The sequence below is a fragment of the Rhinolophus ferrumequinum genome, chromosome 7 (assembly GCF_004115265.2).
Source record: "Rhinolophus ferrumequinum isolate MPI-CBG mRhiFer1 chromosome 7, mRhiFer1_v1.p, whole genome shotgun sequence".
NCBI classification, from domain to species: domain Eukaryota; kingdom Metazoa; phylum Chordata; class Mammalia; order Chiroptera; family Rhinolophidae; genus Rhinolophus; species Rhinolophus ferrumequinum.
This window is the reverse complement of record NC_046290.1, coordinates 45,180,225-45,194,680: the sequence shown is the minus strand read 5'-3', so window position 1 is coordinate 45,194,680 and position 14,456 is coordinate 45,180,225. Positions and strand designations below refer to the sequence as shown.

Sequence of the window (14,456 nt, the reverse complement as noted above, 5' to 3'; positions counted from 1 at the left end):
TCTTATCACACCCTACTTTTTTTTCCCTCTAGCTTCTGACAAGTAATTCTGTGATGTTTTCTCTTCAGTAAGTTTTCTATTAAATCCTCACCTTCTAAAACCCTCCCATCCCTCCAATTCTCAGCCCACTTGCCCCAGTCCTGGTAGAAAGAAAGAGGATGCCAGGAAATGGAAAAAGAAACATGGACATCTGAAAAGAGAAGGAAACAACTGCTAGGTCAGAGAGGCTGATTTTTCCCTTCCCATCTTCCTCAAGTTCACACAACTTTTTAGTAGCAGAAGTCGGGCTGACCTGTTCTTCTCCCAGTCTAGGTTTCTTTCCATGACCATGATGCCACCCACACATTTGTGCTGGCTCTGCACAATTTGTTACGAATGTGACATTATCATCTAGACACAATTTTTAAAAATTAAAGGAAATACTGGTTTCCTAAACAATTTAATTCCACTGGAAGTTATTTCAGTATAGGAAAGAACCAGGGTCATCATTATATCCAGCAATAATTGTAGCATAAATGGACATAATAGAGCAGAATTTAGCAATATGCCTTAAAAAGTCTACATATACTTTGATCAAAAAATTCCACTTCTAGGAATTTGTACTAACAAAATAATAACAGTTATGTAAAGAAACTACAGGATGTTTACTGTAGCATTATTTTGTAATAGTGGGAAACCAGAAATAACCTAAGTGTCCAACAATAGGGGAGTGGCTAAATCAAACTGGCTAAAATCAATCATACAACATAATATCATGCAAAACTAAAATTATTGTAGAGGAAATGTTAAATAACATGTAAACATGTCTATACGTTTACACTACATTGCAGATTATAACTTTTTTTGCAAAAAAAAAACTTCTTATAGAGGAAAGGGAATAGTACACAAAAAATATTAATAGCAGCTGTTATTTCTGAGTGGTGGGATTATGTAGAATTTTTACTTTATTTTCTTTACTCTCTAATTTTTCTACAAATAACCTTGTTGGGTTTTAAATTATAAATAATTTTAAAACAAGTTAATTATCTTATAGCTATAGAAATATGATGAATAGAGACAACCCAATTCACCTCACCTCACATGAATAGAGCTGTGGTTGAAATGTCAAATACAGTTTCTACAGAACCCTCTCGATATTAGTTTGAGTACAGTAAGTCCTCACTTAACGTCATTGATAGGTTCTTGGAAACTATGACTTGAAGGAAACGAAATATCACTAAACTTATAAAGACCCAAAACACTTCTAATATTAAACAGTGAAGTAAATGTGAACTAGACATACATTTAAGAAAGATTAATAAAAACAAGTAAGATAATTCTTCTCTTACCTGTTTGTTCCAGTTCAGGGTCACAGGTCACTGGAGCCTATCTTGGCAGCTCAGGGTGTGGGCACAGGCACTCACACATACACAGTTTTTCTATCTATCTATCTATCCAACCATCCATCCATCCATCCATCATTTATCTATCTCTCAGACTGGGACAATTGAGACAACCCAATTCACCTCACCTCACATGCACATCTTTCAGATGTGGGAAGAAACTGGAGTCCTGGGAGAAAACCCAAGCAGGCAGTGGCCCTGGCCGGGAATCCATTTTATTTCCCCATCAACGCTGTAACAAAACGACTTAAAACAAAATGATGAACGAAAAGACATGAAATGACATTACTCGAGGAACTGTTATACTCCAAAATTCTATTTGTTCACTTCTTACAATTAACACTGAATAGCACATTAAAAATATCTTTTTTTCCAGTTTACTCTTAAGAAGTAGTTCTGGTCACAGTTTCTCTTCAGTAAGTTCTCTATTAAATCCCCGTCTTCTAAGACTTTATTCTCCCTCAGACACTTCTCTTCCGTAACATAAGGAGCTGCACAAACCTGTGACTTGGGCCACCTTTATGAAAGAAAAAACTGCCAGACATACTGAAATGCTGGGTGCTACAGAAAATAAAATTGCTCCTGCACTATGGTAAATACTTTTCTTGAATCAATTAAATGGCTCTTTAGAATGCTAATACATATTATGTGTTTGCTATCATACCGAAATCTATAAAAGTTACAAAGCAGGCAGGAGGCTTCTAGAAGCTGAAAAAGGAAATGAATTTTTCCCTTCAAAGCCTCCAGGAGGAATGCAGCCCTGCTGATTGAAATGAAAACATTTTATATTCTCTTGATGACCTCCTCCCACATCCTTCTAAAAATGCAACTTACCTCTGAATTGAGATCATCTATTGGCACCCAACTCAAAAAACTAAATTGACTTCTAATACACAAATGTAACTTAATTGAACATCACACAGAAATGTTTGAAATACTAATTTTATTAGAAAAACATTTGATAGTTGTATTAGTTCATATAACTTAATTTTAAAGTGACGTGGCCTCAGGATATCAATTAAAATATGGATTTTTTTCATTAATTCAATAAGTATTTGAGCACCTACAAGTGCCAAGCACTGGAGACACAGGCTAAACAGGAAGATCCCTGCTCTCATGGAGCTTACATTGTAGCAGGAGGGTAATATTAAAGAAACGTTTGTATTTCTTATAAACATGTAAGACAGAGAAGTGACAGGAAGTGGATGGTGCTTTACAAGAGCATAATGTGGGTGACTAACTCAGCCCAGGGAAGTCAGAGACAGAAAGATAAGTGTGTAAGGGACACTAGAAGAGTTCAGGCAGCAGGGACCTTGCAGACGCTGAGGTGGGAATGACTTTGTAGGTTCAAGAAACTAGAAAAAGTCTAGAATGGCTGACGCACCAAAGTGTGAAAAGAAGAGTCAAGGAGATGAGACTGAAGAGGTGATGATCAAGATCACAGAGGGCACTGGGGGTCTAGCAATCCTATAGGAACCAGTGAAAGCTTTAAGTAAGGGGGTAACATGACCAGATGTGCATGTAGAATGGCCATCCTAATTCCAGAGCAATGGAGAGATTAGATTAGGTAAAGCTGAATGAAGGTAGACCACTCCTAGGACTCAAGTAACTGGGGGAATTTAAGTGAGAGTTAGGAGGCAAAATCAACAGAGCTTGCTGACAATCTGCAGTTCCTCTAAGATAATCAATGCAGATATCCAGGTCTGAAGCTCAGGGGAGAACTGTGTTATGAACTGTCGACGCGGGAATCAGCTGCATTTATATGGCAACGGAAGCCATAAGAAGGGTTGAAATGGCCTAGCAAAAGTAAATCAAGCCATGAGAAACACATATGTTTAAGAATAAGATGTGCCAGGGGCTGGGGGCGGGGGGTAATGAGGAGTTAGTGTTTAATAACAACGTTTCAGTTGGGGATGATGAAAAGTTCTAGAGATGGAGGGTGGTGATGGCTGCACAACAGAGTGAATGTACTTAATGCCACAGAACTGTACCCTTAAAAGATGATAAAATGGTAAATGTTACGTCATGTATATTTTCCACAATTTAAAAAAGAATGGGGAGATACTTCCGTGTTACTTGTATCTTTCAAAGTAAGACTGTACCCATTATTACTAGTGAAAAATCAGGACAAATGGTGAAGCGGTGTCAGAATCAGCAAAGGAAGAGTGGCCTGTGAAGCAAACTAAATGAGAATGGCCAAAGAGTTTGGTAGAAAACCTAGAGTGTCAGGAAATGGAAGCTAAGGATAGCATTTCCAGGAGGAAGTGTTCAACAGATTTGAATGCTGCACAGAATTAAATCCAATAAAGGCGGAAAAGAACCCACTGGCTTCAGCAACATGGAGCTCAACGGTAGCCTTTGAGAGGGCTGTCGGCCAGCGAGGGGTAGGGTGAGCAGAAAATGGGCACGAAATAGAGTCTCCAGTGCAGTCAGCAAGAAATCTGATCATTATCAGAAGGAGTAGGATAGTGGCAGGAGGGAAAAGTAATAGATGCTTTTAAAAAATAAATGTGTTAAAATGTCATGCATAATCATAATCAGCAAAGTAATCATTTCGGTGGGAATACAACTTTATATTAATAGTCTCGATAATACCTGGAATTTATAGCTTATAGGACTTTTCATACTACTTGTGCTTTAGAAAGGATAACTGTAAGTTATTCTTTTTATTTTATGGGTGATAAAGCTGAGGCACTGAAAAATCTCTCCAAGAAAATTTACAGGGAATTGAGGTTCATCAAATAAATATCTTCACTGATTTTTTTTAAGGTAGAAAAGTACAGTGCACTGTTACAAAAACAATTTTACTGTAATAGTCACATGCTGAAAAAGTCTAAAATTTTAATGTTGTGAATGTATTAATTTTTGGTACATGGCCAATAGAAGATGCTTCATGTTCCAGTTACATCCTCAAGGTGCCAAAGTCAGTCTTCTGGATTGGTGCATTGAGGGCCACACTAAGACTGAGACCCAGGACCAGTCTGGTGTCCGCTGGATCAATAATCCCATCATCCCACAGCCTGACAAAAGAACAAAACATGAGTGATTAGGAATCCACCACCAAACTACCACTTACACACTCCCTGCCCAGAAATGGCAAGTTGGTTTTTCTTCAGGTAATATATGGATCTACTGATCAGATCCTGTGGACTCTAATCTCACTGCTGAAACCATGTTTAAGAGAGAGGGAAAAGGGAGAAAGAAAAATGAAATGGCTTTCATCCCACGCCCCCACAGAATGTCAAATCAAGCTTATGGCTTTAGGAACAGCTTGTTACAAGAAACTACAAAATAATCCCTGGTCTAAAAACATTTTTACTTATTTCAGGGAAAACTTTCCTGTCCCTCTTCGGTCCACACAAACATACAAACCAAGGTGATGTATTCCTGTTAATATGAAGAGCCACACAAACCCAGGTAAAGTCTCTACTGGAAAAGGTGTATTCCCCAAAACTCCTCCTTCAGAAACTATAAACATTACTGAACAGACTTCAGTATATTTTATTAATAAAACAATACCTGCATATGTAGTTCTTTATTTTTTGCTATGATAGGAAGAACAAGAAATAGCTTTAAATTGCTTTTAGAAGAAACTTTTAAGTAGAAATTTTAGTTTGCTTTTCAATGACAACCTCAAATTTATAAGAAAAATGAATGAGAAATACTGCTTTTTTTAAAGGTCATTAGTAGGTGGCAGTTTTGCTTTCGTTAAACAAACTGCCTTCAGTATCTGGACATAACATCAATTATTAAACCATACTTACATTGACAGATAATGAATCAAATCTCTGCTTATAAAACATTCATAATAGGGACCCTGCAGTATCAATAGCCAATTTAAAAAAGGCCACTCATGTAATTTGTAAGCAGGTCAATTGATTACACTACCCCCTGAAGCCTACAGCGGAGTGACGTAGCACAATGATGAGGGGGTGGGGTGGGATGGGGGCACTGCTTCATGATGGTCATTAAAAAAACCGCTCCAGATAAGAGGCCTTAGTCAAATGCCTGAAAAGTCTGATTATAAAAACAACTGAGCAGAACAGAACTGGCATGCTGCATATGTAACATGTAAGGATTAAGAAAAACACAGAAGGTTATAGTAGTAGATGAAAAGATAGAGGGAGCCATGTGAAAGCCTAAACCTGAAATTTATTAAACCCAAGGAAGGTGCCATAAATTGGCTTGAAAATCCTTTCATCTTTGAAAGAAAGTTGCTGTCTCCATGCCACCAAATGTTTCAACAGAAGGGTTAAATATCTACAAAGTAACAGAAAAACCTACTATCTTTCAATATGTCTTTTCAAAGATAAGTCTATCTGGGCTATTTGTTCTCCTGCCTTGAAAATAATCCATTAAAAAAATAATAACGTAAGTATGACAGTAATGAAGGATTTAATCTTTCTTAAAAGATGGCTTAGTCAGGGCTGAAAACAAAGTAATGGCTCACACCAAATATGCTATTTTTCAAAGTTTAATATTTCAACTGTCCTTGTAAATTTCAGTTAAAATCTTATGCTAAAAAAGCTGTAGGTGTGTTTACAATATACATTTTCTCTTAAATCTTTTATATGGTTTTCTAGTTCCTCTTTGCTTCTACTGGCTACAGTATAAAGCAGAACATGTTTAGTTCTCAAATCAAAGACTATGAAATATTTTGTTCTTAATTCCACGAATCAGTGACCCACCCCAACAAAATGTACCTGTAAAATTGCTTATAAAATAGATATTAACAAAACGAGAAACAGGCTTTTAAAAAATCCCAAATGGTATTATTTGAAGTCTGAAACTAATTATGCTCTTAAAATAAGTATGTTCAGTCTTTGAACATACATTCAAGTGATTGAAATGGATTCTAACTTTTGATTTTCTTTTCTCCCTCCTCTCCAGTTTCCCTTCACCAGGAAATGGCATAAATCACAGCATAAACTAATTTCAAAAGATACAAATTGTTATTTTCTTTTTTCCATCTGCTCAAGGGATAAAAGGAACCCATGAAGCTTACTCTTCAGAATGCAAAACATTGGAGTTGTTGGAAAAGCTGTCTGAAAGCATATGCCAGCAAGTGTCCAGCTGGGACAGGCCGTGATAATTTATTACCTTATTAAGTGGGATAAGAACCAAACAGAAAACTAAGAGCTACATAGGTGTATGAGGTAATTATTTGATGCTGACACATGGACCCTGGCTGTGACTGACTAATCACTTTCTGAATACACTGGTTAGTAAGCGACAAAAAGTATTCAATCTTGTGTTTAAAATGAGGTAAAAACAAAATAATCAAAGAGAGGGAGGATGATAGAAATCCATGGGTTTAGCAAAAACTATAACAGAACTAATTCCTGAAAACGACACAGCCAGGATTCTAACTTAACTTCCCAGCCCCAGTGTGGCCCACCTCTGGCTGTATGCAGCGTCACTCAGATCCCAGACAGCTCGAGGAGAAATGGGATAAAGGAAGAGGAGTGAAGAGTGGCAGCGTCAGACCAACAGTGGGAGAAGGGGCTGCGTTTCAGCAGGACACATTCCCAGGATAGGGAAGACGTACAAAATTGTGTCTAAATATTATTTTTTGGTTCCCACAAAGGCTGGACCATCCCGACTGCCCAGATCTCTGGAAAGCTGCAGCCCTGTCCACATGTGCCTATCAGAGTTAGTTATTCTCTGGCTCCCACCTTGCACTGGAATAGTAAGGATTTCCTTCCTCTTCAAACCTCTTCAAGATGGGCTCTTTTAAAGCTGCTTCCTCAGCACTGGAGAACTGAAAGCAAAGGAACCACTAGTAAGTCTGCTGTAGTAGAACAGATCCACTCAAGAGAACCTCAAGAGAAAAGGATGACTGTCGTGAATATTGTTACAACCAACATCTGCACAGTGATGTACAGATTACAAGTGATGCCTTAACATACAGAATCTGAGACATGAGTATCAAATTAATGCACTGTAACAGCTATATACAATGTCAGCTATATACAATAGCCGGGGCGGGGGGCCGGGGTTTATCACTTTGTGAGGGGTATAATTGTCTAACGTTGCTTTGTACACCTGAAACTAATAAAAAAAAATTAATGCACCATCATCTCCCCCTTATCAGAGACAACACCCTGAGGCTGGCCGTTCAATATAAGGTCAAAACCAAGGTTACCACATAGTCCAGCAGGGACAACATTGGATGTGAATCATACAATGTAACAAAAGGGTTACGTGACATTTAGCAGCTTCTGTTTAAGAAGGTGAAGCAGGGAATTTTCATTCAAAATAGCCAAACTTTTAAACATTTTAAAGCTTAAACCTTTTCAGTTTCCCAGATAGCTGAGAGATATTTTTCTCTAATTAAAAATTTAGAAACAAGGTATAATTAATTCAGATGTAAAAGTATTTATGCAGATTAATTCTGAAATGCTGAAAAGTAGTTTCAACTTAAAAAATATTCCACAGCAGAAACAAATGACTTATTTCAAATAAAGCTAACCTTCTTTTACGTACTTCCATCGTTTAATATCATTTATTGGTCAAGAATTCAGAGGGAGAACCACTAAAATCCTGTACTTTCCTTTCATATATAAAAATAGATGAATTCATGCATCGGTATATCAAATTAATCAAAGAACAATTATTTAATAAGAGATCACCATGCTGGGCTAGAATTTAAGACTTATCTTCAAAATATTGGAACCTTCACACACACCCCCACATAAAGCTTTCCTTTTGCTTGGACACGCGTCGGTATTAATCTGAAACCTCAGTTTAAGTCTGCAAAGTGCCTGCTGCTTAGAAAACACAACTGGGGATGTGAGGCACGGGTGGGGTGTATCCAGGGAGGCAGGGACCACCCTCTGGCTCTGTATTATTCCCGTCCCACAGACTAGGAGACGGACCAGATGCTTCCCACACAGCAGGACTGAGAGCAGGAGCAGACAGGGCCTCCTCCATTGTTCGCCTTGTTATGATGAAACAATGCACCTCGCAATTTCAGGAACATGCATTTCAAGGCTTGATGCTTATACAAAATAGTTCAAAGCTAAGACTAATAAAAATGAGTGCAAAATTTCAGAAGAATCTCTAACGAAGACACAAACAAAGGAGTTCATTTACCTGCTTCTCATGAAGCTTCCGGTGCCCTTCCCATTTTTCCTCATTTATACTATCACAGTATAAGAATGTTAATCAACTCTCATAAGATGACTGAGTACTCCCACTCAAAGTATCCTTAATGACAATTAAAAGTAAAATAGAAAAAACAAAATTCTGCTGCTTTAGGTCATAAAATCCAAGAAGTAAATCACATTTATTTAAAGCTCACTAACTGCGAATGACGCAGACTCAAACATCTTTACGCCTTAGGCACTCGCAGGCAGTTTCTTGAAGTGTGTTCTTGGGATTCTGAAAATTTTGTAAATTACCACAAGAAGGTACCTCAAATGAAATGGCTCTACAAAGAGAGACAGAGAATGTGTTAAGTCCAAACTCCTGAAACAACTTCCATGCCAGCGTCTTCTCAAAAGCTGAACATCCCTGCACGTTGGACCCCGACCCACAAACATGGAGGGAGTCTGAGGGCGCTGCATCCTGGCTTCAGCGTGTTCACTGGTGAAAGCCAAACTCTGAGATGGAGGACAAATGGCATTTACCTCTTTCCCTTCCCGTGCTCTTTGGTCTCTTGCTATTGTTGCCAACACATTGGCTGCCTGCTCTCCTCCCATCACTGAGATACGAGCATTTGGCCACAGGTAAAGAAATCTTGGGCTATGGAAGGAAAAAAAAGAATGATCAAATTAATTCACTGTTTAACAGATATTTTCAGAAGTCCATGTTTACCTTTTAGACGAGTGGTTCTTCATTCTAGCTGCACATTACAATCATCTGCGGATTAAAAAATATTACAGTGCCTGGAACCCACCTCACACTAACCTCCAGAGGTGGTGCCTGGACCTGGTTAGGACTTGAAATTCTCCAGGTGATTCTGATGTCTGTTTTGATAAACTGTATTTTTCCATTTCATCTAAATTCATTTGACATAAAAGTATTCAAAATAGCCTCTTCTTATCTATGGTCTTACCTATTTTCCATTCCTGATACTGAGTATATGTGCCTTCTCACTTTATTTTTTTGGTGAAAAGTTGCTTAACCTTTCAAACAAAGCAATTTTGGGCTTTCCTGATTCTTCTGTCTTGTGTTTGCTCTTTACTATGTCCTGTTTCCTATTTTTCTTTTGTTTAAAATGTTGTTCTTCTTTGAACTTCTTGAGCTGGCTACTTGGCTCACTGATTTTCAGCCTCACTTCTTTTCCATAACATACGAGTATATAGAAAGTCTACACACCTTTCTCAAAACAAGATGTTAGCCACATCACACAAGTTATGATATATAGTATTTTCATAATCAGCCATTTCAAAATATTTCTTGATTCCCATTGTGGATTTCTTCCAAGGAGTACTTTTAGCACTAAATTTCATTTCACCCCTCCAGATGATACAAATTATGCTAAAACTGATCAAGATTTGTGAATGCCATTCTATATTTCAAATAAACCTGACCACTTATACTTGAAGTGTGATTCTTTCAGAGAAAAATAAAGACAACCACCTACCTGTATGCTCTGCCACACATCCCGTAGTTCCCAGCCCCATAGGATCCCCCGATGATGAGAGTTATCTTAGGAACATTGGCACAGGCTACAGTGGCCACCATCTTGGCACCATCCTTGGCAATTCCTTCAGCTTCATAGTCTCTACCAACCATAAATCCTAACAGAAAGAACAGAAAGAGAGCCTCTGGGTGACAGGATTAATGTGCAGAAGTCAATGCCATCAAGGTATCGGAAGGACAACTTATCAAATTACATTTCACTATAGGCCTCTCACCCTAACAAAATATGTATATGTGAAATACACCCCCTAAAAAAATTTGCTTTAAAATATAAAATAAAATTTTCTCTAATCACTTTAAAACTTTTCTTAAAATGGTTCATTTGGATGCACACAGAGATCTTCGAACAAGACAAGGATGCAATTTATCTTCAACACATGATCTCAAAACAGTAGCTTGGTGATGAAAGAGTGACAGGGCAAGCTAAGGAAAAAGGACTGTGGGCAGCTGAACTGTGAAGGGCTGTAGTATTCACTGACCTGGTTTAAAAAAACAGACTGATCCTTCTGAAATGCTGCTTTAAAACTTGGATGAAATAAAAAGGAATGTTTCAGAGATGTTAAGAGTCTGTCAGGGACTCGATACATTATCATCACACGACCCTTCTAATTGTTCAAGCTCCCAGCTCTGTTGGATGCTCAGAGCTGCACTGGGCCTTCCGGGCCTTGGGCTCCTTCCTCTTCACCTAAGAAACACCCAATCAGGCTTCCCGTGTCTCCCTCCTCACCGTGTCTCCCTCCCCACCGTACACTCGCTAGCCTACTGGACTGTCACTGCTCTTGCTTTGCAAATCTCCAGCATCAGATCATCCAATTGAATTCAACCAGTTCTTATGGAGCACCGGTACCTGCTGCGGATACAAAAGTGGTGACAGGACAGCCCTGGCCCTCACCAGGTACCACCTACTTCCTCTGCCCATCTGAGCTGGGCCATCAGAATAGCTCAGAAATCCTTTATCTACCTTATCTTGACTCACTGTAATATTCCCACAATAGCTATCTCAAATGTCAACTCACCTCCATCCCCCCCACCACCCCGCTGCCCCTCTAAGGCTCTGTAGATAATTTTGCCTTCAGAAAACAAAACAAAAAAAAAAGACTGAGGCTATCTCACTTGGCTTTTTCCGATCCTTCTCCTTCCCACCTGGAAAAACAGTATAATTATACTCCATTTCTTCTTACTGTCATCTCTGTGGAAGAAATTAGAGCTACTCCCAGATTGTCCCTCTTCTCTTCCCAGAGTATTTTTATCTCTTCCCACAGCCTTAAATATCATCTCCATATTCTGGTGATACCTACACTTTCACCTTCAGCTCACACACCTCTTCTGTGTTCAAGATTTTTCAATGGCCTATTATATATCTCCAGATGGATGTCATACAGGTCCCTCAATTGCAACGTTATGAAACCAAACTCAACCTCTGCTCTCTGCCCCCAACCTAGATAAAATAAATAAATAAATAATATTTTTTTAAAATGTAGGAATCTCCCCAGCACACAGTTTAACTTACGGGTGGTTAATAAACTATGCATCATTATTAGAAACAAGGCTGTTGCACCAGTGACACTTCAGAACACTTTATATCTGCCTTTTTATGAGGTTTGACACATAGGGCCCTCTCTCAGGCTGCCGTCTGGATATAACTCCTCTCAAAACCCATCTAACCAAGTATCTTAAACTTAAGATGTTTTACCATCAATACTGTTTAAAGCCTTGTGCCTGTCAAGAGCCAACTTCCTCTTCTCATGAAGGTCTGCCTGATCCTAACAACTAGTTAAGAGCCCCTCCTTCCTTTAAACCTGAGATAACCATGGGTGATTTAGAAGACTGAGTGAAAAAAGAAGTTTTTCAGCTAGCCTACATATTTAAGCGCCTCCTATATGTCAGGAACCACACAACATACAAAACAAGTATCAATAAGAGAATCATGGAATTCTAGGAAAAAGAATTCTAGAACCATAAGATAAGAGACCTTAAAAAATCATTTCATCCATCATGTTAAGATCATCTATGGAACATGAAATCCAGAGAGCTGACATTGGTCATACCATTCTTTGGAGTCAAAACTTAAATCCCCAGACTTCGGTTTAGGATGTGCATGTACATTTTAAAAAGATGTCGCCTGAGGTAGAATTAACTGCATAATAAAAGATGAGAAAAAGCAAGGACCATGGCAGGTGCTTGAAATCCTTTAAGGGGAACAAAGTACTAAGAAAAGGATGCTGGGCCAGACAACATCCTCTGGCAGTGGTGAGAGAGTGTCAAGAAAAAGCTCTGCTGCTCTCTGGGTGTGCGGGTGTGCTCGTGCAGGAGCAAAGGGAGGCCACTCAAATGCCTGTGATACCGTAACTCAGAAACTGCCTCACTTAAAAATGTGGATAAACTCCCCAAAATATTTACGATTCATGAGACATTAACCTTTAAAGAGACTCTAGGAAGAGTATCACCAATAAAACTTTCTGCTATGATGGAAGTGTTCTATGTCTGCTCTGTCCAACACATGAACCATCCTGGACAGTGCAGCTCTAGAATAAGCGCAGCCAAAATGATTACGCTATTTCCTTACCAGTAATGTTCTGAAGGAAGAGCAGAGGAATATTCCTTTGGCAGCATAACTGGACGAAGTGAGCCCCCTATAAGCAAGTAAGATAAAAATCTTTGTAAAGGGGGTGAACAAATCTGTAATCATCTTGCAGCCTACAAATACCACACTTGGGTCAAAGAAAAGACCCAAGATTAGCCTTTGCTTGGCTAATCTGACCTCATAGTAACAGTAACAATAGAACTACTGTGCAGCCCCATTATCAATGGGACATGTGGCTGTGGTTTGTACTGCACGTGTTGGGCACAGTCACGTGTGTGACCACTGGCACACGGCTGGAGGACACGTGCTGTATCAGGGATCAAGTCAATCTAGAACATTCCGAACAGCAAGTGAAACCTCAATAATACAGAAGAAAGAAAGGATTGCTTGTCATGAGGATTTCTGAGCCTCACTATAATTCCCTAGTTCAACACTTTACAAAAGATAGAATATAATCTCTTTAGGGAGATCTATGATGACATTCATGTTTTCATGATCCTCTGAAGTTATTTCATGCACCAAGATTAGAGTAATATCTTTCTTACCAACATACCCCCAAATAAATGGGATTTTAGATGAGTGCTAGAGACCTTCTAACCTTGAGTTTAGGAAATTAACTATTTGATGACATAAAAATATAACTATTCCTTTCCCTATCTTCTAAAGATTATTTGAGTAAGAAAACCTTTATAAACCATTTCCTTTATATTTTACTTTCTATCTGCAGATCCATTTAACTTTGCAGGAAATGCTCTGGCAAGTACAAAATTGCAAAGGAATTGCTCAACCTCAAGTATAAGAATAAGGAAATCACACAGACCTTTAGGGCTTACTTCTATAAATGAAAAATCAGATTGAAGCCAAACATAACTCCTCCCCAGTTTATTTGTGCCAAGCCACCAAACCAAAGTAGGTGGATTTTCTTGGCCTCAGTCTGACATTTCCTGTATTGAAATAAGTATATTATATATTCATTAAAAGTGATTATTTCAGGAATATTTAACATTTTAGAAACACTATACTATACATATTATTAAATGAAAACAAGCAAAACCTCTATATGCAGCCGGCCCTCTATATCCACGGATTCTACATCCACGGATTCAATCAACAACCATGGATCCAAAATATTAAAAAAAATTTTTTTTTCACTTTGTTGCTGATGTGTACTACGTAGTTAGGCCTATGGTGGTTGAATCTGTACTGAACATGTACACTTTTTTCTTGTCATTATTCCTTAAACAATACAGTATAACAACTATCTACAGAGCATTTGTATTCTATTTGGTATTGTAAGTAATGCAGAGGTGATTTAAAGTATATGGGAGGATGTGCACAGGTTATATGCAAATACTACACCATGTTACACAAGGGACTTGAGCAACCAAAGATTTGGGTACCCGTGGAGGGGGCGGGGGTTGTGGAACCAATCCCCTGCAGATACTGAGGGGCAACTGCATACGGCAACACCAATTTTATTTTTAAAAAGGTAGGAGGAGAGATAGGAAAAACTAAGGAACCATAATAAAATGTTACTCAAGGTTATTTCTGGTGTGAGTGTAGGTGATTGTTATTTTCCATATTTTTACTTTCTTGTTTTTGTTTTATAGTCACAGTGAGGAAACAATAACGGATAGCAGGATGTAGAAACTGATTTTACTGGTAAAACAAAGACAAATTCTTTGTTGGTTTTTTTTTTTTTTTTTAAATTTATTGGGGTGACAATTGTTAGTAAAATTACATAGATTTCAGGTGTGCAATTCTCTATTACATCATCTATAAATCCCATTGTGTGTTCACCACCCACAAAGTCTTTGTTTTACCAGTAAAACAAACATAAA

The 14,456-nt window shown here is 38.3% G+C and overlaps 1 protein-coding gene across 1 annotated transcript in view; it reads right to left on the bottom strand.

Moving 5' to 3' along the window:
• Positions 1-3,006: 3,006 nt before the first annotated feature.
• MCCC2 (methylcrotonyl-CoA carboxylase subunit 2) overlaps positions 3,007-14,456 on the bottom strand; it is a 54,196-nt gene continuing 42,746 nt past the window's right edge. Inside the window, exons 13-17 of the mRNA XM_033110718.1 lie at positions 12,598-12,664; positions 9,973-10,129; positions 9,014-9,128; positions 7,058-7,143; positions 3,007-4,402 (exon numbers count right to left, since the gene is read on the bottom strand). Of these exons, the coding sequence (XP_032966609.1) occupies positions 4,285-4,402; positions 7,058-7,143; positions 9,014-9,128; positions 9,973-10,129; positions 12,598-12,664 (543 nt within the window). The 3' untranslated portion in view covers positions 3,007-4,284. The remainder of the gene's footprint in view (positions 4,403-7,057; positions 7,144-9,013; positions 9,129-9,972; positions 10,130-12,597; positions 12,665-14,456) is intronic.